Genomic DNA, 24,012 nt, shown 5'->3' on the forward strand with positions numbered 1-24,012 from the left:
TTCGTAGGCTTTATCTAGGCTCATCGGGCTTATCGTTCGTTGGCGCATAAATGGTGATCAGGCTGTAGTTGAAGAACTTGCCCTTTATTTTCTATACACAGATTCGGTCACTTTCCGGTTTCCACCGAATAACTCGCTTCATCTGCTTCCCAATCACTATAAAAGAAACTCCACGATCTGCTCTGTCGTTGCCGCTGTAGTGGATGTGCTGTCCTTATACGCCTACTTTTCCCATGTTCTATATAAACCTAATGGATCGCAGGACAAATATGCGTAGAACGACAGTGCACTATGGTCCAGGAATCAGTTTTACGCGGAAAGATACATTTTGAGCTTTAGAATGAAACATTAGACAAAAACGGTCTTCTACAAAGTTGTTTGTATTAGTTGAGCCCTTTGTTTGATGTTATTGAAAATTAGGGTGGACCACATTTTCATAGAAATTGTGTAACTAACTTTCTTATTTGTAGAAATTATACTAAACATGCTTCAGCAAAGTTGTAGACCATTCAATTTCAAGCAACTTTGTCAAAAAAAGTTTTTTTGTATCTCTTAAATTGACCGATTTAGAGCTTTTTTCCTACGGTGACATAGGGTGGTCCGAACAAAACTGGTTTTCTGGCTCTAGAGTTTTCAATTCACATTTCTCATCAAAGTAGTCTATGAAACACTTTTAGAGCTGGGGACGGACCTGGTGTAGTGGTTAGAACACTCGCCTCTCACGCCGAGGACCTGGGATCGAATCCCATCCCCGACATAGTTACTTATGACGTAAAAAGTTATAGTGACGACTTCCTTCGGAAGGGAAGTAAAGCCGTTGGTCGCGAGATGAACTAGCCCAGGGCTAAAAATCTCGTTAATAAAGTCAAACCAACCAACTCTTAGAGCTTTGAAAAATGCGTAATTTGGTGAGTGAAGAAACTCGCTATCTCCTTCCGTTTAGGAGTTATTGTTGTTTTTCTCTCAAAAACATGCCTACTTTGATTGTGAATATCTCTGATTGGGGCAAACATAAAAAATATCTTTTGACGGCATTCAAAAGACAAAATAAAATTGTATATTATATTAAAAAATTACAGATGTGTTATTTTTGTAACTCGAATAAAACGTCTTGAAAATCAATTATTTTTTATCACAAAAACTTTAATAACTTTTGAACTAAAATAGATATCAACAATCTTTTTGCATGAAAAATTGCGTTTTGTTAAGTTCTAAAAGTCGTTCATAGACGACTTTGACGAGAAAATAATATTAAAAAAACTAGAGTTGAAAAACTTATTTTTGTTGGACCACCCTGCGATGATTAGGAAAAAATGCTCTAGATTGGTCAAATTTTGAGCTACAGAAAAACTTTTTTTGGCAAAGTTGATCAAAATTTCAAGTTCTACCGCTTTGCTTAAGAGCATATACCAGTATTTTTGCAAATAAAAAGTTAATTATATGATATGTGTTATATTGTGGACCACCCTAGTTTCAAATGACACAGTATGTAAGCTTACATTTTTAGAAACAATTTTGTAGAAGATCATTTTTGTCTAAAATTTCATTTTCATGCCCAAAATGCAAAATAATAAAAAAATACAGACTATGAAAATCTTCAAAATAGTTTTAGAGCCCTATCTTTCTTATTTCGAATTTTTCGTCAAAGCGGTCTATGAACGACTTGAAGAACTGCAAAAATATTGATGATAACTATTTTAGTTCAAAAGTTATTAAAGTTTTTCTGCTTAAAATCCTTTGTTTTTCAAGGCATTTTATTAGAGTTACAAAAATAACACATCTGTAATTTTTTAATATTATATACAATTTTATTTTGTCTTTTGAATACCGTCAAAAGATATTTTTTATGTTTGCCCCAATCAGAGATATTCACAATTAAAGTAGGCATGTTTTTGAGAGAAAAACAACAATAACTCCTGAACGGAAGGAGATAGCGAGTTTCTTCACTCACAAAATTACGCATTTTTCAAAGCGCTAAAAGTGTTTCACAGACTACTTTGATGAGAAATGTGAATTGAAAACTCTAGAGCCAGAAAACCAGTTTTGTTCGGACCACCCTATGTCACCGTAGGAAAAAAGCTCTAAATCGGTCAATTCAAGAGATACAAAAAAACTTTTTTTGGCAAAGTTGCTTGAAATTGAATGGTCTACAACTTTGCTGAAGCATGTATAATATAATTTCTACACATAAGAAAATTAGTTACACAATTTCTATGAAAATGTGGTCCACCCTAATTTTCAATAACATCAAACAAAGGGCTTAACTAATACAAACAACTTTGTAGAAGACCGTTTTTGTCTAATGTTTCATTCTAAAGCTCAAAATTCATCTTTCCGCGTAAAACTGATTCCTGGACCACTGTGCAGTGTGGTACATGAATGAAGTGTTGGCGATGGGATCCGCCGCTCAATATTCACGTTTACCGATTTTGGGGCCAGTGTATTTTCTGGATAGCTGCCACGTTCACGCCAACATTCCACACTTCACGAGCAGCGCATCCGGACTGGTTCATTCAAAGTTCTCACGTTCCAAGACTTCCCAATCGTTGTCCTTCATTCGTTGCTGGGTCTATTGCCGTAAAATCAAACCGTTTGCTCTACGTTTGCCTTTCTTGGTTGGTGAAGAGTGATCGTAAAGACACCTAACCAGGTTTGCACCACCACATCCTCTCCTCGGTGCTGATACGATATAGCATAGTCCTTTTTTTTTCTTTACATGATGACCACGGTCAGAGCCATCAAAACCATCCACCTCTATCCGGGCTTTAGGTAAATTGGGTGGGAGAGTTGTGCATCTGCAGTTCTATTACGCTCTTGACATTTCCCCACTCTGTGCTCTTGCACTCTGCGCAGTCTACCAGTGGTTTGCTCTTGCATGTTAAGCAGACTGCCTTATCATCTTCCTCCGCTTCTCTCTCTGCTTCCGTCGTTACTCCTCTTCTTTCCTTCTCGGTTCCTTCTCCTCCTAACTTCCCCCGTCGTCGGAGGTTGTCACCAGTACCGGTTGGGGAGACGTCCGCATTGATGGTGCCCGACTGCCAGGCACTGCTCTCTGGCTCTTTGTTCGCTTCTATTCCCGCCAGTTTCTTTGCCAGATAGACGTTATCTCCACCACCATATTGTTCGCCAGAATACAAAGGTTAGGATCGCTTACCATTCTGTAACCTCGGGCAATCGAAGACAACATGTCCCGGCGTTTCTTCTCAATCATCACGCACGGGACAGAACGGTGACACCAAGTGGTTGAACCGATGCAGATACTGTTTGAAGCAACCGTGACCCGACAGAAACTGTGTCAGGTGGAAGTTCACTTCGCCATGCTCCCTGTTAACCCAAGTCGACACATTCGGGATGAGTCTGTGGGTCCACTTACCTTTTGCAGAGGCATCCCATTCTTGCTGCCACTTGACCAGCGGGCCGATTCTCGCCAATTTCCTCACCTGCCTTGTGTCTCTCCGATGATAGCATTCTATGTCATCTCTCAGGGTGATGCAAATCAGAATCATCAAGATATTGTTCTGTATGCGTTTGCTACTCTCATGGCCATGAGCCAGAACGTGCTGATGAGCTTGTCCCTATTGCGCTTGGTTTTCAGTGCTGCACCCTAGGCTGGAACTCCGTATCTCAGTATCGACGACGATACGCTAGCCAGAAGACGCCTCCTACTGCTTCTCAGATCACGAGCGTTCGGCATGATCCTTGTCCCCTTTGCCGACTTCTCACATGCATAGTCGACGTGGCCGTTAAAGTTTAGTCGATCGTCTATCATCACCCCCAGGTGTCTGAGCGACCGCTGTAATGCTGTGACATGTCCCCCGACTGTAATCTCAGCGTGTTGAACCGCTTTGCGATTGCTAACTAGTAGCACCTCCGTTTTGTGTTCAGCTTGACTCCATCGACCGTGCCCATTGCCTCCGTGGCTAGCACTTCCACTTCCGCCAACGTTTCGCCAATTACTGTTAGGACGACGTTATCAGCAAAACCGACGATATTGACGCCCACGGATAACTCCAGTAATAGGGTCCCGTCGTACATCCCATTGAATAGCGTCGGACCCAGTATGGACCCTTGCGGAACTCCCGCCGTTACTCTTAACTCCTTTCGGCCGGCGTCGGTTGCATACACCAACACCCGATTTTCGAAGTAGCTTTGCAGAATCCGGCACAGATAGTCAGGAGCCCGCATTCTATGCAGCGCTGTGGCGATGGCCTCCCAACTGGTGCTATTGAACGCGTTCTTAACGTCTATCGTAGCTACGGCATAGTAAAGATATCCTCTTCATTTTTGCTTTGATGCCTTCTCGGCCCTCTCCAGGACCGTCCAAATTCCGTCTCGAACTGTCTTTCTGACAGTCCGTTCTCGCTCTCCGTACATTTAGCCACATAGCGTACATCTAGCAGGCATATAGGTCTGTATAATGATGGATCACCGGGTGGTTTTCCTGGCTTCGGTAGCAGCACAAGCTTCTGGATCTTCCATATATCTGGGAAGTGACCTTCGTCTAGGCATTTCTGCATCACTTTCCGGAACATATCCGGGTACGCTAGGATCGCCGCTATCAGTGCCACATTCGGTATTCCATCCGGTCCAGGGGCTTTTTCGCCTTCAATGCTTTCGCCGCTGCTACAAGCTTGTCATTGATGACCTGACGATCTTCAGCGTTTGTTTCTTCCTCGTCGACATACGGTTTGGGTGGCCATGGTGTCAGATCATGCGTTGGGGAGAGACCCTCGACAATAACACTCAGCTTTTCAGAACACATTGACATTGATGGACTCTTAACTTTTGCCATGACCACTCGATAAGCGTCCCCTCTGGGGTTGGCGTCAGCTGCTCGGCACATCTCCTTCAGCTTTGGCTGCTTGGAATACGACATTTTGCTCCTCTTTGACTAATACGTTACTCGCTCTTTGGTAACGCTTTCTGGCTTTAAGGCAAGCAGCGCGGAGGGCGTTTAGTGCCTCGTACCACCAGTACGCGGGACGTCGATCGTTGCAGGACTCCCGTTTTGGGCATCGTTGTCGGTTTGGGCATCGCTGTCGGTTTGGGCATCGCTGTCGGTGCGAAGCCCCTCAACGGAGAGATCTTTGTCGAAAGTCTTCTTCTTCCACTGCCTATTGCAAATTGTGTAAGGTAAAAAGGTGTAATACGCCCCCCGTTAAGGAAATACTGCTCTATCGCAGTAGCAAATGCATCACTTTTAAAGTTTTTTATGTCAAGGTGTTCCTTATTTAGTTGGTCATGCTCTGCACGCAACTTTCTCTTTCCAGGTTACTTCAAAAAAGTGTACAACATGTTTTTTTGTAAACGGTCCCATTGTTTAAGTTTCAAAACAACCCGGGCAATGTGCTCCTCTCAAAGAAAAAAGGTCCACAGCGTTGTAGAAATGTTTTTAAGGAGAATTCCACCACCTGCTAAGCTTAAAGGGGTTCATTAGCAAACGTCTCCCGGTAAAAGTTTTTGTAATAAGTACAATAGTAAAGAATGGCTTCCATGCACCCTAAGGCTTGCTTTTTAGAAAGCAAATTTTTAAACCAAAAACCTGATTTTTGATATTTTTAGAATTTCTTTTGATTGTTTATACTTTTCAAAGAACATATATGCGCAACATCATTTTTTCTCGAATATTTAAGATTTGTGATCATATTTACGTGTAAAAGAAGCCTCAATCCCGTGAAAATGAGGAGGGGCGTATTGCTCCGTTGGGGCGTATTACACCGAGTTACCCTACATCTGCGCTGACGCAGCAATGTTCCGTTTGACAATCCTGTAGCGTATCGCCTGGTGATTGGTATGGGTGTACTCTTCGCTTACCCTCCATTTCATGTTGCCCACCAGTGATGGACTACAAAATGTTAGGTCGATGATCGACGCCCAGCCGTCTTTCCAAAATGTGCTAACGCTGCCTTCGTTGCACAATCGTACGTCTAGCTATGCTAGAGCCTCCAGTAGGTTGTAACCTCTGACTTTGGTTACCCTGCTACCCAACTCCACGGCCTATGTATGTATTGAAGCCACCTCCAATCAGCACTAGTTTTCGACCAACTAGCTCGTCGGTCAACTCCTCCAACATCCGACTAAATGTTTCGAGCGTCCATCCAAGAGCCGCGTAGCAGCTGCAAAAGTAGATTCGTATCGCCGCTGCGCCTGTGCCTCACTTCCCAGCCGCAGTATATAGTGTTTGTATATGAGTAACTCTCGCTGAAACCAGGCCTCCATCGGCACCCATCGTAAGAATTTAAATTTTATTTTACTGATCGCTAGTATATGCTAAAACTTTAGGGTGGTCCTCATTGGCGTAGCTAGGATTTTTTCCTGGAGGGGGCTTAGGGGGGGCCTAGCAAATTTGTTGACTTACCGAAGTAATGTCACTCGCAATAATCACAAATTTCGTAGTTTGCATAAATTTAATATATTTGTGATTTTGTCTCACATCCTGTATATCGTTACTTGTAAATTTCAATTTACATTACGGAAAATATTCAATCTATGTCTAATCCAGTAAAAAAATCCATCAATAATTCTTCCAAAGAACTCACGAGGAATATCTCTTTGTAATTCTTGCAGGAACTTTTCAGATAGCGGGGATCTCTTCATGAATTATTTCCGAGCCTTTCCAGTACATTCTCCCAGAACGCATTTAGGGGAGAGTTCTGTATGACCGGACAGCCTCTAAACCCGGACACTAGCCGTTTTTTTCAGAAATCAAGAGTAATTTAAAATGTTTAACACCATAATTCAATTCCTATTGGGAAGTTATTTGGTTACACAGAATATGACGTTTCTGTCTTCACAGATTATGAAATCAGAGACATGTGTTTTAAAAGCTGGACACTTATATGAAAGTTTTAAGCTTAATTTTGGACCCCTGGAAAACACTGATTTTGTAGATAAAAGGGCATAAAACAATAATCAATTTATATGAAGCAGAAAAAAACAAATGTACTATCTTCAGTCTATGGTATTGGTTTGAATTTTCATCAACTGGTTCACTTGTACGAGTTAACTGAATTTAGTATCCGAACATAGAGGACACCTTAAAATGTTTGCAAATTTTTACAAATAGTGTGACAGCTTTCAAAAACATATTGTGACAGTTTAATGAGCCACACATATTTTATTCCTCTTGTTCAATTGTAGATCTTTTAATTAGTAACAAAATTCACGCCAAAAGTAATGTACTTTTAGAACTATGAATTTTCAACGAAAAGTGTCCGAGCATTCTGGACTTACCCCTACCAGTTTTCACTAAGTTCCTGCTGAAACTCCCACGGAAAATCATTTCCGGGATTAGAAATTATTATTTAACAGATTTTTTCTTGGAGATTCTTTAGGCTTTCTAATCTTACCATATTTTTTTTTTCGAAGAATCTAAATTAATTTGCTCTTGGAGAATTCCAAACTTTGAACATTTCTCCGAAGGTAAACTACGTACTTATTACACATAAAATTTAATTTTTTGGTTGAAAATACAATTCAGTTGTTCACTTATAATTTCTGGATATATTGAGGATTTAGGTTCTCCGACATTACCCGGAAAACCATTACCCGGAATGCAATTTACCGGAAGACCATTACCCGGAAAACCATTTACCGGAATGAACCATTTACCGGAAAACCATTACCCGGAAGGACCATTTACCGGAAAAAAATATATCTCCATTTCTCGACTTTTTTCATTAACGTCCTTTAAACCGTTTATGTTCATGTCAGTATGTTGACTTAAAAATATTTAAAATGACCACCAAGGATAAGGTTCTTAGTTAAAAATGCACCAGAGAGGAGTCTAAGATATCTTTATACTTGATCATGTCAATATGCACCATCTTCATATATTTGCATTTCATAAATGATTCACCCTTCTTTTAAAAATAAGCTGTTCTTTCAACTTATCTTTTCAGCTTGTCTTGGCTGAACTGGCTTTATTTGGCTACAATTATGTAACTTTACGTTTAATATTCGACCGTCGATGTCCAAATGTTAATATATAAGCAATGATTAGAATTTTTAATACTTCTCGCAGAGTGTCAATTCGCCGAATGGCATTTCCGCAAACGTCATTCAACCGATTGTAAATCCCCGGTATATTCCTTTTTCTAGAATGACCCATTTCGGGTCATCTGATATTCACCCTTCTTTATTTGGTTGGCGGTTCTTTCGAGTTCCACCGATCTCGGCATTTTTGGCAAAATGTGCTTAGTCGAAAATGACCAAATATCTTATTATTTTGATTGCTAATTGTTCTTTCTTGTTTATTACACTGGCATTGAATTCGGGGTACAGACATTCAGAGTTATAACATTTGGAGAATAATAGCAATCAAATTCATAGAAAAAGTAAATCTATTGAGGTTCCAAAGATGGACGTTACAATGGCCAATTGTGTCCCTACTCTCAATCACCAAGGCACTCTTAGTTTTTGTCTTGATTTTTTTAGCTTTCCCCAAACCATAAAGCTGACATGAGAATTGAACTGCTGTATGTTGCTTCCTCGCAAGATAAGTGTTTTTTTTTATATTTTGGTCAATATTAAAATTGGATTATGATCTGTTCTAACGTGAAGGAATAAGAAAACTATCATAACTCCAAACATTTTTAAATGCTGAGATGTTCCATTTACTCAAATGGAACCTACCTTATTTGTTAGGCTATTTTCGATTTCGATGTATAATGATGGTACCTTCCAAGTGGTCTCGGACATAAGGCGGCATCCACAAATTACGTAACGCTCTAGGGGGAGGGGGGGGAGTAGGCTCAAGCGTTACGACTCATACAAAAATTTAAAAAAATTCATACAAAAAGCATTACGAAGGGGGAGGAGGGGGTCAAAAATTTCCAAATTTAGCGTTACATAATAAATGGAAGCCGCCTAAAAGAAAATTAATAATTATTTTCATTTTTTCTATCCTTGCCTGCAATATTAAGTTTTATAGCCTAAATTTGAAGACATAGTTTTCCGATCTATAGAAGGCGATTCTTTTCTAATTAGGTCGCCAATAAAATTACATGTTCAATCAAATTTTGGTATCGTGATATTCGCTCATAGTTTAAGGTTTACTATGCGGCAAAGTGAAGTTATTCAGTAAGATCAAGCTGAGGTTGGCAGAATTGAATACCGCCGGTTCAAAATTATTTCTGGATGACAAATTTGACAACGTTTCAGAGCTAGAGTACTTACATACTTGTCAAACTATGAACGAATGCAAAAATGGTCGGTTGACATAGGCTCTCAGCTATTAACTGTAGAAATGCTCCTAGATAGAACAGCTGAGAAGCAGGTTTTGTCCCAGTTGAGTCGTAACGCTAGCAAGAAGAACAACATATTTGGTCCAAAGCTGTTTGGAGATGTCTTTTGAAATAGTGTTTATGGAAACCGAGGGAGTCGAGAATGTCCATGGTTGGCGTGACATAATTTGTGCTGCGCATCAATGAATGATCGTCGAAAATGGAAGATTTGGCTTTCCGGGTAATGGTGCATTCCGGTAAATGGTACATTCCGGTAAATGGTTTTTCCGGGTAATGGTACATTCCGGTAAATGGTCTTCCGGTAAATTGCATTCCGAATCGAGGGTTTATCCAGAAAATAGTACAATAAATACTACCAAAACTGTCTTCAGGATCACCAATACTGGACTCTTTCCACAAACTCATCAGAGAGTGCACTTAAAGGTTTTTCAAACTTTGCCTTCGTGATTCTTCCTAAAGTTTCTCTTCAGATTCATTCACCAAATCTTTCAGAAAATCTCTCATTCAATCCCTCAGAAATTCTTGAAGGTTTGCTCGAAAAATTCGCAGCAAATATTATCCAGGACTTCCTGCAAAAAAAAAATGGATGATTAATTCATGATTATAATATTCTACCAGATTTTCATAAGATTCAATTGGGAAAATGTCCTTAGTGATTTGTCAGAGAAGTTTTCCACAAATCTATCTGCTTTATTTTCACAGATTTGTCTGAAAATCAATTTGAAATTGATCCCCGAATTCCTTCAAAATTCTCTCTCGCAGACTCCTCTCTAATATTTTAGAAGTTGTTCAATCACGCCTACCTATTTTTTTAATTCAATCTTTCAAAAATTTTTAGCGGAATACGTTCAGCTATTCTTTTATAAACTCTTCCGTAAAAATACTCCAAAAATTCCCGGGAAATTTGTTCAGAGATTTCTTTAGAGAGGTATAGTATCGCTTTCCCTGGGATGTCATCGATTATTTCGAAAAAATCACCAGAGATCCACCCAGGAATTTTCCAAACATTTTCTATTTTAAACAGCATGATTGATTCTTCTGGAAATTTTAAAAAAATTTTTTTTAATAGATTTACAAAAGGATTTTAAAATTAATTCTTGAACATTTCAAAAAATATTCTCCTGAAATTCCATAAGGTATATATATGAAAATATATTTTCATTTTTCAAAAATTACTCCATATTTTTCTCCAAATATTTATTCAAGGATTCTTCTATGAAGAATATCTGAAATCCATCCACTTTCCATATTTGGCTTAAAAACTTCTCCAGAAATGCCTCAAAATCCTTACAAATTGCTCTACGAATCTTTTCATTGACTTCTATATTTTTAATTGAAGTTCAAATTAAACTCATTTTAAGATTTTGTGCTAACGTAAGAACTATAGTACACTCACAAGACGCGACGCGAGACTGGACATAACACTTATTGTTCTCATAAACATAAAAAGGATTTAAACATTTACCTTTTTCGTCGACCGGTTTCGGGCTCGATGTTGCCCATCTACAGGACGATGGCAACATCGAGCCCGAAACCGGTCGACGAAAAAGGTAAATGTTTAAATCCTTTTTATGTTTGTAAGACCAATAAGTGTTATTTCCAGTCTCGCGTCGCGTCTTGTGAGTGTTTAAATTGAATTTGGAAAAAAATCTGAATTCTTGTCAGGAATTTCATGAGTTCACCATAGAATTTTTGATACTTTTTGATGAAAATACTAACGATGTACCTCACAGAAAAAGATTTTTTGGTTTCTTGTGTAAGATTAACTACAAAAAATCTGATTCATTTTTATCGTCTTTTGTAATGGGCATTGATGTTTAAACGGATGGAATTTTTACTGAAAGTGTTTGTTTCTAACATGTTAGAAAATGTTTTGCATGAACTCCGAAACTTCATGGTAGTATGGCTAACTGATAAATTTGAAAATTATTTTTTTCTACTTGCAGAAATTCCAAACAAACTTTTTCGAAAGAATATTTTTAAATTTAGAGGAAATTTGTGCATTACTTTGGAAATTCGTTGGGGAATTCCTGATGGACTTTAAGAAATCAGGAACCATACATATAAAAACCCTGATTTTATTCAATACTCTTAGAATTATTTTTTTCCTTTGGATTCTTTAAAATGATGCTTTTGGAGAAAGATTTTTAACAAAGTTTCTCGAGAAAGCGTCATGCCAAAGAAGGAGAAACAACAAAATGTTAAAGCAGATAGAAACAACAGATGGATAACAAACCAACCATAGATAAATGATTATCTGTATTTCTTCTTCTGGAGATGAATAACTGCAGGATAATTGAAATCTCTCTAATGAATTAAAAAATAAATTTCTCTAGGAGCTCCATCAGATTCTTCTTTAGAAATTATTCTTGAAATCAAGAAGAATTCCTTCTTTGACTTCTGGATTCCCCATAATTCTACCAAAAAGCCTTTAAGAATTCCACCTCGGAATTACACAAGAATTCAATTCCAGAATATGGATTTTTTGCAAAATTATAAAGGTATTCCTAAAGTATTTTTTCAAGGGATATCTTTATAATTTTTTTTAATTATTCCCTGCCTAGTTATTATTCTACATGTTTCTCCACAGATTTACTTTACTGCTATGCTTATTTTGGGAGCAAAAGTATTCCTGGGAGTTTTCAATAAATTTTCTCTTAAGTTTCGAAGCAGAAAGGCATTCCAAAAATACTTTTTGTAGATAATTCCTATATAATCCGAGGATTTGAAGAAGAATTTACAGAAAAAAGGAGAATTTGTGAAAAATGATGTTTTCATCTATTGCACTCGCCAATTACGTCAAAATTATGGAACATGATTGCAGCTTTGATACTTGCTCTCTCTATCAAGCTCTCTATATAGATTTAGATTTAGATCCTCAATACTATCATCCAGTTAAGATAAATTCAAAGAAATTTCAAAATTATTGGTAGATCATTATAAATATAGTAATTCTTTCCTAATACATACAAACGTTGAAAATTGCACTGCCAGAGCTGCGCAAAGCTTTCAAAACTCTACCCTCTTTGCTACATCTAAATTTTTTACAGATTCAAGAAATCCTTCAAATTTGGAGAAATTTACAGTCGAACTTCAAAAATGTAGGTCAGTTATAAATCATAGAAAAATTAACCATAAGGAGATATCACATATAAATCGTTTATTTTGAAATCACAGACGGCCGGCGAACCAACTTTTGGATCAGTAGAATTTCCTACCAGAATCTAGAATGAATATATCAAAAATTGACGTTGCATTAATTCAAATATAATTGCAGATTATTTATAAATTACTATCTTTCAAAATTCTTTAATTTATTAATTGAAAGATAGAGCAAAAAATATCATATCATGATTTATCAATAGCCCTTTATTCAGTCTTACACGGGATGAATTGGTTTAATTGACCGAAAGTGGAAGTACAAACAACTTTATTTCCTATTTACACTTTTCCCAACACACTCGATCTAACAACCCCTCCAGTTCAAACAAACGATCAGAAACAATTTGAACCTCGAAGCTTGCAGCGCATCTTTGCAATATAGCGATTCCATCCCAGCTTCCATTCCTTACAGAACTTCAATCACAATCATTTTAGTGCATTATAATTGCTCCTCCTTCTCGTGAACCAACATCTATCCCCGTTCTCAATCCCAACCGATATGATCAGTGCATTAAACTCCACCCTTCTTGTGTTGGCAGTGTGCGGTAAGCGAATGTTCCCGGAGCCTCGGATCGTCGGCGGAACGAAAGCAGCCTTTGGACGGTGGCCGTGGCAAATTTCGCTGCGTCAGTGGAGGACCTCGACCTACCTGCACAAGTGCGGCGCTGCGCTGTTGAACGAGAACTGGGCCATTACGGCGGCTCACTGCGTGGATAAGTATGGGCGATCGTTGAGTCGGCATCGTTCCCTCGTTGATCCAAATCGATTTGATTAAAACCAATTTTCTCGAATTTTTCAGTGTCCCACCATCAGATTTGCTGCTGCGATTGGGCGAATACGATTTGGCTCTGGAAGAGGAACCCTACGGCTACCAGGAGCGCCGGGTGCAGATAGTGGCCTCCCATCCGCAGTTCGACCCACGGACTTTCGAGTACGATTTGGCCCTGCTGAGGTAATCTTCCGCTGTCTTTCCAACGGATCTATATGAATTTATACTGAGTGCTTTGTGCACAGGTTAATTGAACATGTAATAGGTGACATTAATTTTAGGTTTTACGAACCAGTGGTATTCCAGCCGAACATCATTCCGGTTTGCGTGCCCGACGGTGACGAAAACTTCATCGGAAGGACGGCCTTCGTCACTGGATGGGGTCGACTGTATGAAGGTGAGTTTTTAGTGATGATCCAGTACAAGAAGAGAAAATATAAAATCCATTACCCAGGTAACCAATATGCATTTGAATAAGCCACCTAGCAGAATGGCTATGGCATTTGATCTGCTTTATGTTTTATCTAAGCAGTTTGATTGCCAAGCTGTATTAAATCAGCAGAAGCATTGCCATCTGAAATCACTCTGTTGTTAAGAGGCATTTTCACTGCAAGAAATATTTTCAGATCTGAGCAACCGAAATGCTTCTATGTTGCTGTACGAGTGTCCCGAAAGATCAAATGTTATTTATTGTAACAACATTTCGTTTCTCTCATTCTTATGTTTTGTGTGTGATGGCAATGGAAAAGGAGAAGACATATTGATAATAAACATGATTGACATTGCATTACGTATTGGTTTGTATCTACATGGAGCCACAAATCAACCAAACTTTATCTTTTTTTACGCAATTCGGCCCTCCCGTGGGCTTTAGGACATTTCGTTGAATGACATTTGGTCGAATGACATTTGGTCGCAAGTACATTTGGTCGAAATGACGTTTGGTCGAATGGGCATTTGGTCGAATTGCGTTGGAACATTTATTTTGGTGGAATTACGTTAAGTTGAACGTAAATTGGGTTGAAAGCTTATTTTCAAATGGTTTATTGATTATTATTTTCAAAGTTTTTTAAAGTTTATAAGATAACGTAGTAGTTTTTTTTTTGTACATTGACTGAAATATTTAGCTCTAGTGAATTTATTATTCTTTGAAAATATCATCATTCTTTGAAAAACTGCTCATCAAATTATTTTATTACTCAAGGATGTGAACATAATGTTTTTAAAATTAATTATTCTTTTGAAATGTCATCGTTCTTCATAATGAACTGCTGATCTTCATTTGACGGGAGCATTCGGAAAGAGTATTCAGGATCTTTCTTTGAATTTCGGATTTTGCAGCTTACGTGGGTAAGATTTTTGAATGCGGAAATCAGAATTGCCAAAAAAGCAGGAAAACTTTGCTTTAAGGAAAACTGTTGTTGCGAAGTGAATGTTAGTTGTCGGTAACTCTACATTTGGACAATTGGCTTATTGTGACTTCCAGCTTAATAACATTCCTCAAGCAAATATATGGCTTTGCTTGAAGTGATGATGACTACGGGTGAATAACAGAGTTTGCAGTATAAGTAGATTTTTTTAAATGAAAATTGTGCTAATTCTATGCATCTGGAAAGGGAAGACGAGTTGACTGAGGCGACAAAACAAAACTTTGCTTCCATTTCCGATCAGCTTATCTTGAATCGCAGAACATCAGAACATGCCTGAATGAAAAAGCAGCATGAAACTTCAAAAACGCAAGAGGTTGATCAGTATGTTAGGAGAGCGTCCATAAATTTAACCCGTATAGGCCTGAGTGAAAGCAAAAATTATAAAACCCTCATCGCTCAGCGAATTCTTAATGAATTCAAATGATTTTTTGTCGGTATACTGGCACACATATCTAGTTTCTGGAAGTGGACAGAGGAACTTGGAAATATTCCTGTGGCCGGAGTTATTTCGGTGGATCACTGGGTCAGGTCGGGTGAGAAGGGTACTGTGCTTTTGTGCCTCTGGAGGTAGGCAAATTTTAAGTCACGAATAATTTACGGAATCGACTATAATGTGGCCACTAGATGACGGAATTTTAAAAAAATTGCATCAGTGTTAACCTTTTGAGAAACGACTGAGTTGGCTAACTATGAGTTTTGCATTTGATTGTTCCTTCAAATGACCATTTTCGGGTCCCGGGACGCCTAAAACTTAGAATAAAGTGGACAATTTGTATCTGAACATCTGTGCCAAGCTTATGGGAACGCATTTTAGTGCACAATTATGTTTGATTTCTACTTTTCGAGAATTGAAACGGTTTAGTATCCAACAAATCTACAGCCGATTCTTCCGGGCATTACGTCCGATTGGCCACATCCGGTATATTTTAGCGATGCAAAACTCTTCATTTATAACGTTAAATATCAAATCTTAATGATTTATGTAAATTAAAATGATTGTCATTGCAAATAAATAAAGGTAACTTGGTATGTCCCATAAAGTAGCCATTTTATAATCGACTTGACCCAGTGACCCACCGGAATAACTCCGGCCACAGGAATATTTCCAAGTTCCTCTGGCCACTTCTGGAAACTAGATATGTATGTGGCCTGTGAACTGGTAAAAAATCATTTGAATCCGTTAAGAATTCGCTGAGCGTTGAGGTTTTTCAGTATGTTTGCTTTCACTCAGGCCTATACGGGTTAATTAACAAAACTTTGATAGTCGCACATAGATTGTTGGTAAAATGGCTGAAAATAAATCTTCCAATTATTCAATCACTATTGTATTGACGACAAAATGCTACTCTCAACGATAGTCAAACTAAACGTAAAACTTCCATTATCCTTTCCACGAAATGTCGGTTCGACCAAATATCAAATGCTTTCTGTTGCAATTATACCTTTTCGACCAAATGTCCATTCGACGAAAAGTCCGTTCGACCAATTGTACTTTCGACCAAACGTCATTCAACTAAATGTCATTCGACTAAATGTCATTCGACCAAATGTCTTTCGTCAAAATATCATAGATTCCTTCCGTGGGATACCCCAAATTTGGGTTAACTGACATATAGCTATCATTAGGTAGTTTTCGTTTGACAACAGCGAAAAAACAACTCAGTGCAAAAATAAATCTACCCAGCGTTAGCTTTCAAAGTCTCCGTAGTGGGTTAAAACAACTTAAAGCTGGGATAACTCGAAAGAACCCTAATTCGGCTTATTTCATTGAACATCGACGTTGGGCCGGTGCATCTCTCTCTCTGTTTTTGACAACATTGCTGTTGCGAGAGAGGCAAAACAACCCAACCGTGGGTAAAAACTAAATGTAGTTTACCCAAATTTGAGTTTAAAGAACTTATTTTTTGGGTAGTCTTATTTCTCCGTGTACATACTTAACGTTCCTCCACGCATGTTGGTTCCCCAAGAAAAAAAAGCTGATTTAAGAGCTAAAGCCCTACGGGGAAAATATCTATAGGAAAATTTGCTATGCTGTTTTGCATATTCAAAATATTTTTTTAGTGAGGCATAACTGACACTGAAGCAGCCTTCAAGTGGCAGTCAAAATATGCGTATCTGTGAAAGATGAACATTTGAGGCGGAATTAAAAGGTACAAGGTACTCCAATTTACTTTTAAGTTTCTCTATAAAAAGATTATATTTTTTTAGATTTACTAGAGGACATCGGACAATTGATTTGAAATTAACCGGGTGACTGCTGAAAAAGAACTTGTTATTAGTTACAGGAATAAACATTAAAACACATATTTTGTGTCTCTGAAAGATCAAGCAAAGCAGCAGATAAATAGCACTCCGCGTTACTATTCACACTGCAAGACCAATGACGCGAAACACGATTGATTCTGATTTTAACTGCTCACCCCCGCAAGGGCAAGTGACACTACCGAAGCATCAGTCGCCACTCGAATTCTCCATAAATTGCTACACGCCTTTTCTATTGATAAAACGATTAATCCATAAAATCATCAAGCCATTTCTTCAAACAATTTTTTCTCAGGGTTCCTCTGGGTATTTCTCAAAGAATTGTTGCTCCAAAGCACTTTCAAAGATTATCTGAGGGATTCCTCCAGCGATTCTTCAGGTATTTCTTAAGATATTTGCATATGGATTCCTCCATGAATTCCTCAAGATATCTTCCAAAGATTTCTCCTGGAACTTACGTGTGCATTTTTAAAGTAATTCTCCCAGGGATTCCTTCATAGATTTCTACAGGAACTCCAAGAATTCTCTCCAATATTCCTTCAAGGATTCTTCCCAGATTTTCTCCGAATTCCTCCAAGAACTCTTCAAATCATTCTTCAGATACTGCAGTGATTTCTTCAGGAATTTGGCTGGTTTTGGTTTTGAAAGTAACTCTCTAGGGATTCCTGAATTTCTTTTCGAAATGCACAGGCAATTTCTTGAAGAAATGTTTTTGTAAATTCGTGCAATACTAACTCTAGAAAGTTTTTAGAAATTCGATAAAAGATTCTTAATGTTCATATATTTTTGGAGGAAAATATCCATAAATTCTTACAGAGGTTTTGTTCAACAAAATCGTCGTGGATTCCTCTGATAACTACTTGACAAATTCCTTTCCAAATGCACCTATAGTGCTTCTAGTGATATCCCTAGAAGTTGCTACAGGATTTTAAAAGGATTCTCCATGACATTATTTTAAGGTTTTATAATTGACTTCTATGAACTCCATTAATTTATTCAACTATCCAGAGATTTGCCGTGAACATCTCTTGGAACGTCATTCGTGTGTTTTGAGAAAATCTTCCAAAAAGGTAATTTCTAGGAAAATTAGCGCAAAAATTCCTACAGGAATTTATACAGAAAATTCAAACAGAATTTCCTACAATATGACTAGCACCGTTTTTTTAGAAAATAATCATGATTTGTTACATACCAATATCTCGATAAAACTTTATTAGCTGTTGGGCTATTGGAAACCCATTAAGGTGTACATGGTTTCTTTCTGGAAAACGTAACCCGATAAATTACTATGATATACTGTTTATCTGAAATTGCTCCATCGATTCCTCCAAAAACTTCTAGAGAAACTCTCTCCAAAAATTCCTAAAAATATGATTTTGTAATGATTTCTTGATAAATAACATTACCAAATGTAACTCAATTCCACCAGGAATTCGTATTTAAGAGCGTCCAGAACTCATCTCCCACTTCTTAAGGAATTCCTTGAACGTTCCTTCAAGAAATTCCTCTAAAAATTTCTGTAGTAATTGTTCGAAATGTTTGTTCATTATTTTACTTTCCGTAAAATCAAACTCTAAACCAGTGGTTTTTAATTTTTGGAAGCTGCGACCCCCTTTTAGGTTCCATAAACATTACTAAACGGATAAAGGTTATGCCATAATTCTTCTGTAATAACTTGATTGAGTCCATAAAGAATTGAGTCAGTATAATAAGTAACATTTCTAGCATCTGATGAAAAGCTTTCATTCGTAGTCGCTACTCCGTGATTGACCAGAGCAATCGAAGTTGCATAGAGATTTAATGAAAGATGTTTGAGAGCAAGCGATACGATCATCAACAGATCAAACACTACTAACGCGATCAGATATCAATACGACGTATTTCGGTCAAAAATCTTGATGATTTGAGCAGAAACAATAAAAAACTTCATATTGTTTTCATTTCAATTCAATAATTTTAAAATGTTCAAAACTTATGTCGGCAATTTCCTTCGAGGTGAGGTAATCGAAGATTTCAGCCAAAAACTCATTCAGTAATTAGTGCAAAAACTCCAACCGAGAAATTCTCCAAGGCGTCATTCAAATATTGAGCATGAGCATGATTGACCGCCCGCAGTTGCTACTCCGTTATTGCAAGAACAGCTGTACTTACACAGGGAACCAACGGATGCTACTCAGGATCAGTAGCATCTTCGATGTGTAAGTACTGGTGCTCTCATTATTATTACAAACAATACCGGTGCCGGCTGCGTCCGAATGCAGGTCAATTTGAGGATGAGAGGGAAATGTTGACGTGTTACTTGCTTTACAGAAGCCGAGGAGTCCTCTGCACTTCTACAAGAAAACCCTGGGAGTTTGGATATGGGAAAGGATTCGTTTTGGTGAATGATAAAGATAAAGTTTGAAACGAATACGTGAGCATATACACTGGTGACCGATACCGATAGTGCGATTATTACGCGAACCGGACACAATTGATACGGATTCCGTCGCTCGCCCACAAAGGAGCAAGCAACAAATTCAACGGGGCAAACACTACTGACGCGCACGGTAAAAAGAAGCAAGCTATTATACTGCGAAAAATGACATTTGGCAGTGACGTCATTCCTATCGCAAACTCGAACGAGTGCAAAAGAAAGCAAGGCCTGCTCTCCTTTAGTATCCTCAAGGCCTCAGGCTTGACGATAGGAATGACGACACAGGTTTTGATAGAAAATCGTTGTTTACACGTGGGAATAGCCTACCTTGTTGTGTATACCGTGACCAACGCGTTTAATTTTTCATCCGCACACTTCGTTTTTTCATCAGCGCAACGCGAACCGGACACAATTGATCCGGATTTCGTCGGTCGCCCATAAAGGAGCAAGCAACAGATTCTACGGACCAAACACTCTCTCCAAGGCGTCATTCGAATATTTTGCATGAAGTACTTCTTGAATAAAACATATCTCGCGTTTAGTATCATACAGGCGTATCTGCATTGATCGATTTCTCTCCGTCGATTTTCTCTTTGTTCTAGTACAGGGAATTCAATCGATTTAAGTATTATTTTTCGATGTTATATGACGAAGAACGATGAGTTCTTTCTAATGAATCGAAAAAAGCAGTCAAAAGCAGTAACCCGACCGAGTAATTAGCTAAAGAGAAAACCGATGAAGAGAAATCGATCATTGCAGTTACGCCCTTATGATACTAAACGCGTTATCTGTTCAAATCATGACAAAAAAGTGCTTTTACAAGTGATTGAAATTTTCTAGAGATTTTTCCGCATATTATTTTAAGAAATCCTCCAGGATTTTTTTTTTTCCAAAAATTATATTCTTATAGATTTTTCAATAAAGTAGAAAAGAATTTCTACCAAAGTTTTTACAAAAAAAGAACTCTTTATTTTACAACACAATCATTATTTCTTCTTGGATTTTTTCAGGCTACCTTCTAGAATTCCTTCAGGACTTTTTTCTCTGTGTTTTTGTGTTTTCCCTAGGAATTTATCCGAAAACATTTCTAAGAATAATTTCAAAAAAACCTTTTAGATATTCATCAAGAGATCAGATTGGACAATTTGCTAATGATTTCTTTATGGATTTCTCCAGGTACTCTTCAGGAAAGTGGTACAGGACCTATTCAAGTTTTTTAAATACTGTCTGTAAAAGATAATTACTGTACCTACATTTTTACCACAACTTTACTAGCGCCATTGCAAATATATGTATATAAATTGCTACAGAAAATCCTCCTACAGAAATTTATATCGAGACATCTCTATCGAGTTTGCGATGGCATTTCGCTAGTTTATGCTTCCACAGATATTTCTTTTAGAGATGGCTCTCATATTTATTTCTTATTGTTTCCAAATTTTCTTCTTTCCATTTAGACAGGGGTTTTCACAGAAATCTATCTGAATTACCTTCAGCGATTCCTACCGAAATTTCTAACCCGAAAAAATACTGAAGGATTCATGCTTCTTTAAAGCTCTTCAACAGTAATTGTAGAAAAAATCACTTATCTAGATGGGAACACAAATCACGCTTACACTATTATCTCAAAACCACGACCTTTTTTATATATTTCTACTTGAGAAAGCTGAAATCCATCTCTGATATAAGCCATATAGTAGCGGCTAGAATGGAAAAATGCTTAGTAGGTTGGTGTTTTAGTTGATATACAATATCTTTATGTAGCAAATAACTAATAAAGCTTGGAGTAGTCTTTATGAACGTGGGTTCATCTTATAAATAATTTGATAATCTATCTATCTTCTATATAAATAAAAATGACTTGAGAACGGGCTATCGGATTTTTAAATTTATCATATAGATATGATCCTGAAGTGTTCCGACGTGTTTGTGTGTATGAAAAACTCAATATTTTCACAGGAAAGTTAGAAAAAACAGGAACGAACAGGAAACAGGAAGTATAGTATTAAAATAACAAATTCAGGCTTCATAATTCTTTATATGCGATTAAGCCTCAAAGCAACGAAATTGATAGTAAAGATCATATAATCTGTGGGAGATGGGAAAACCATACTGAAAACATAATTATAAACAACCTAGGAGGTACGTTGATGTTCAGGATTATAGCTTTCAGTCTTCAATAAAACGCAAAAACGGATTTATGCTCATATCTGACGTTATGGGCACATGTATTGTGCCTTTTTGGTGGAATATGTGGACAATGTTATGTTGTGTTACGTGTTGATTATGTTGAATGTTGCTGCCGGTGAAAGATGTCGAAGACAAAAACAGTTGATCCAACGTGATTTACAATATCCCATGCGCCGACTGTTCTAAGTGTTATATAGGCATGACGACGAACAAGCTCATTTTGCAACCGACAACAGTATTCAACAGAATCGATACAACAAAAGTAAAAGTGGCGCTGAAACAGGCAACTGTATTTCAGTTCTACGACCCGGATTGTTTTCGGATTTCTAGGCACGCACATTACCCAAAAGAGGAATTGTAAGTATCCTTAAATTCCCATTGGCACACAGTGTGCCATCGTTGAATATGCGTTGCAATAAATTCCTCCTCGGATCATCACTTGGTCGGGGTTCTGCTAAACCGCACCAAGTGCCAAAAGCATTATTTTGAGATATTTAACTTTAAAGTTCACTCATCAGCGAGTAAATCGCAAATGACTCTTTTGAAAATTTCACCGTTAACAAATGACTAATAGGGTCCAATAAGTAACTCAAGATAGAGTATTCAAAAAAATCATCAAATATTTTCCATTTAATTAGATTTGATTTCAAATCAAGAGGTACTCAGTTCACTCTGGCTGAACAAAAATTGAAGAAAATGGTTTTCAGTTCGGTATGGCTGAATGTGTTTCATGATTTCCAGGAACACAGGTGAAAGAAAGAAATAAAAAGGGTTCATATCATCGCCATGCATGTTGGAATGCTTGTCACAAATGTTTATGCACTGTGAACGAAAAAGATTTGTAATTTTCTATAGAACTCGCTACAATGGTATGAATTGGTACAAGCCAATTCGTATTCTTACGTATTCTACCGACTTTCTCTTGATGGATTATCTATTTCAACAGAAGAGTTATTGAACCAAGTCCCTCACGCATTCAAAGATTCGAAAAAGATAATAATGATGTAGTTAAAGAATGTGCCGATCGAAGAAAACCATGAATTTGTTCTGCCAGAGCGCACCAAGTTACTCGCATTTAATACACTTTGGCTTAACAAGTTCACGATTATTAAATTTTATGTGAAGTGGATACCAAGAATGGCATGCGTTTCATCATTCCTGTTGTACATGAAACTGCTTGTGCTTTATTGTTCAAAAATAGTCATAAAAGCTGAAAGTTGATTGATTTTATATGACTCCCTGTTAGGGACAACGTAAAAAAATATTAATCGGGATTCGAACTCGTGTCCTTCGAGTGGTGATAAGGCGTGCTACCTCTCGGTCATTTAGAACTGTTGCATCGAGAGCGAATAACTCGAAACAAGCTGTGCGCGTTCTGGTCTAGGAGGCTTGATGATGAAAACAGATGAAAACGTCATTTTCTGAACAGCTAAAGCGCTAAAGTGCTTCCAAATTATTCAGACAACATCAAATTTAAATGTCTTGTTATTTAATCACGGCTCCTATATGGACCCATCGACATATTATATATAAAGCGAAGGTAAGCGTCTTGCGAATGTTGATATCTCTTCTTCATACAAAAACACGATTTTTATATAAATGGTACTTGGTGCGGTGTGGCTGAACAAAATTTCAATGATATTAGATCAGCACCACCGAAACAATACTGTGTTTTACAAAGCCGTTAACTTACATGACATACAAAAACCTTTGGTGTTGTTACTGTATGTTGTCCGGAATGGCCACTTAGCAATATTTAAGGAAGAATTAAAAAAAAATGCCGTCTTTAATCAGAATACTAAATAACCTCTTATGATAAGCTAAGGTTTATGGTTCGCTCTGATTGGATACAATTTCAGTTTTACATATCGTGCTAGAGAAAAATTTTGAATTTACTCAACGAGGGATGGTTCAAATTATTCAATATCTTAAATGTAGATAGGTTATGATAATCTGAATCCTCTAGTGTAAATAACTCATTTTTGAAAAAATGGCGTTTGGTGTGGTTTAGCAGAACCCCGACCACTTGTAACAATACATTCCTAGGATCAATTGATTAACCCTCTAATACCCAACCCCGATTTTATTTTTAGCATAAACCTTGACTCAAAACACGCATATAAGGGAAGTTTTTTATGACTTTTGAAACTTCTTTGTGTTATAGAAAAATGTTTGAAAAGTTGTATTTTTATATAACCTACACTGCCCATAAAGGCATAACTGTCCCATATGGAATTAGTAGGCATTGAGAAAACAGCGCTCAAAGTTTGAAGTTTGCATTTTCATACAAATGTTTATAACTTTCTAGTATATTTTTGAATGCAATATTCATTTAGCTTCACCCCACAGAATACTCATTTTGCTAATATTGATCAGTAAAAAATATAAAGTTGAACATAATTCCAGTTTTGCAATTGCTATTGGCATTCAAAGTTCATATAGAGACTGTTATGCCTTTATTGCAGTCCCATGCACCAACTTCATATTTTTCCACAACATTTTCAAACAAATTGTATAAATTTTCATATGCCTAGTGAA

General features: G+C 37.4%; 1 protein-coding gene across 4 annotated transcripts in view; it reads left to right on the forward strand.

Moving 5' to 3' along the window:
• LOC5576817 (serine proteinase stubble) overlaps positions 1–24,012 on the forward strand; it is a 205,590-nt gene that overhangs the window by 175,821 nt on the left and 5,757 nt on the right. For all 4 annotated transcript variants that reach the window (XM_021846424.1, XM_021846426.1, XM_021846427.1 and 1 more), the window contains 3 exons: positions 12,947–13,124; positions 13,207–13,359; positions 13,458–13,573. In XM_021846424.1, the coding sequence (XP_021702116.1) occupies positions 12,947–13,124; positions 13,207–13,359; positions 13,458–13,573 (447 nt within the window). The remainder of the gene's footprint in view (positions 1–12,946; positions 13,125–13,206; positions 13,360–13,457; positions 13,574–24,012) is intronic.

This window comes from Aedes aegypti, chromosome 2 (assembly GCF_002204515.2).
Source record: "Aedes aegypti strain LVP_AGWG chromosome 2, AaegL5.0 Primary Assembly, whole genome shotgun sequence".
NCBI classification, from domain to species: Eukaryota; Metazoa; Arthropoda; class Insecta; order Diptera; family Culicidae; genus Aedes; species Aedes aegypti.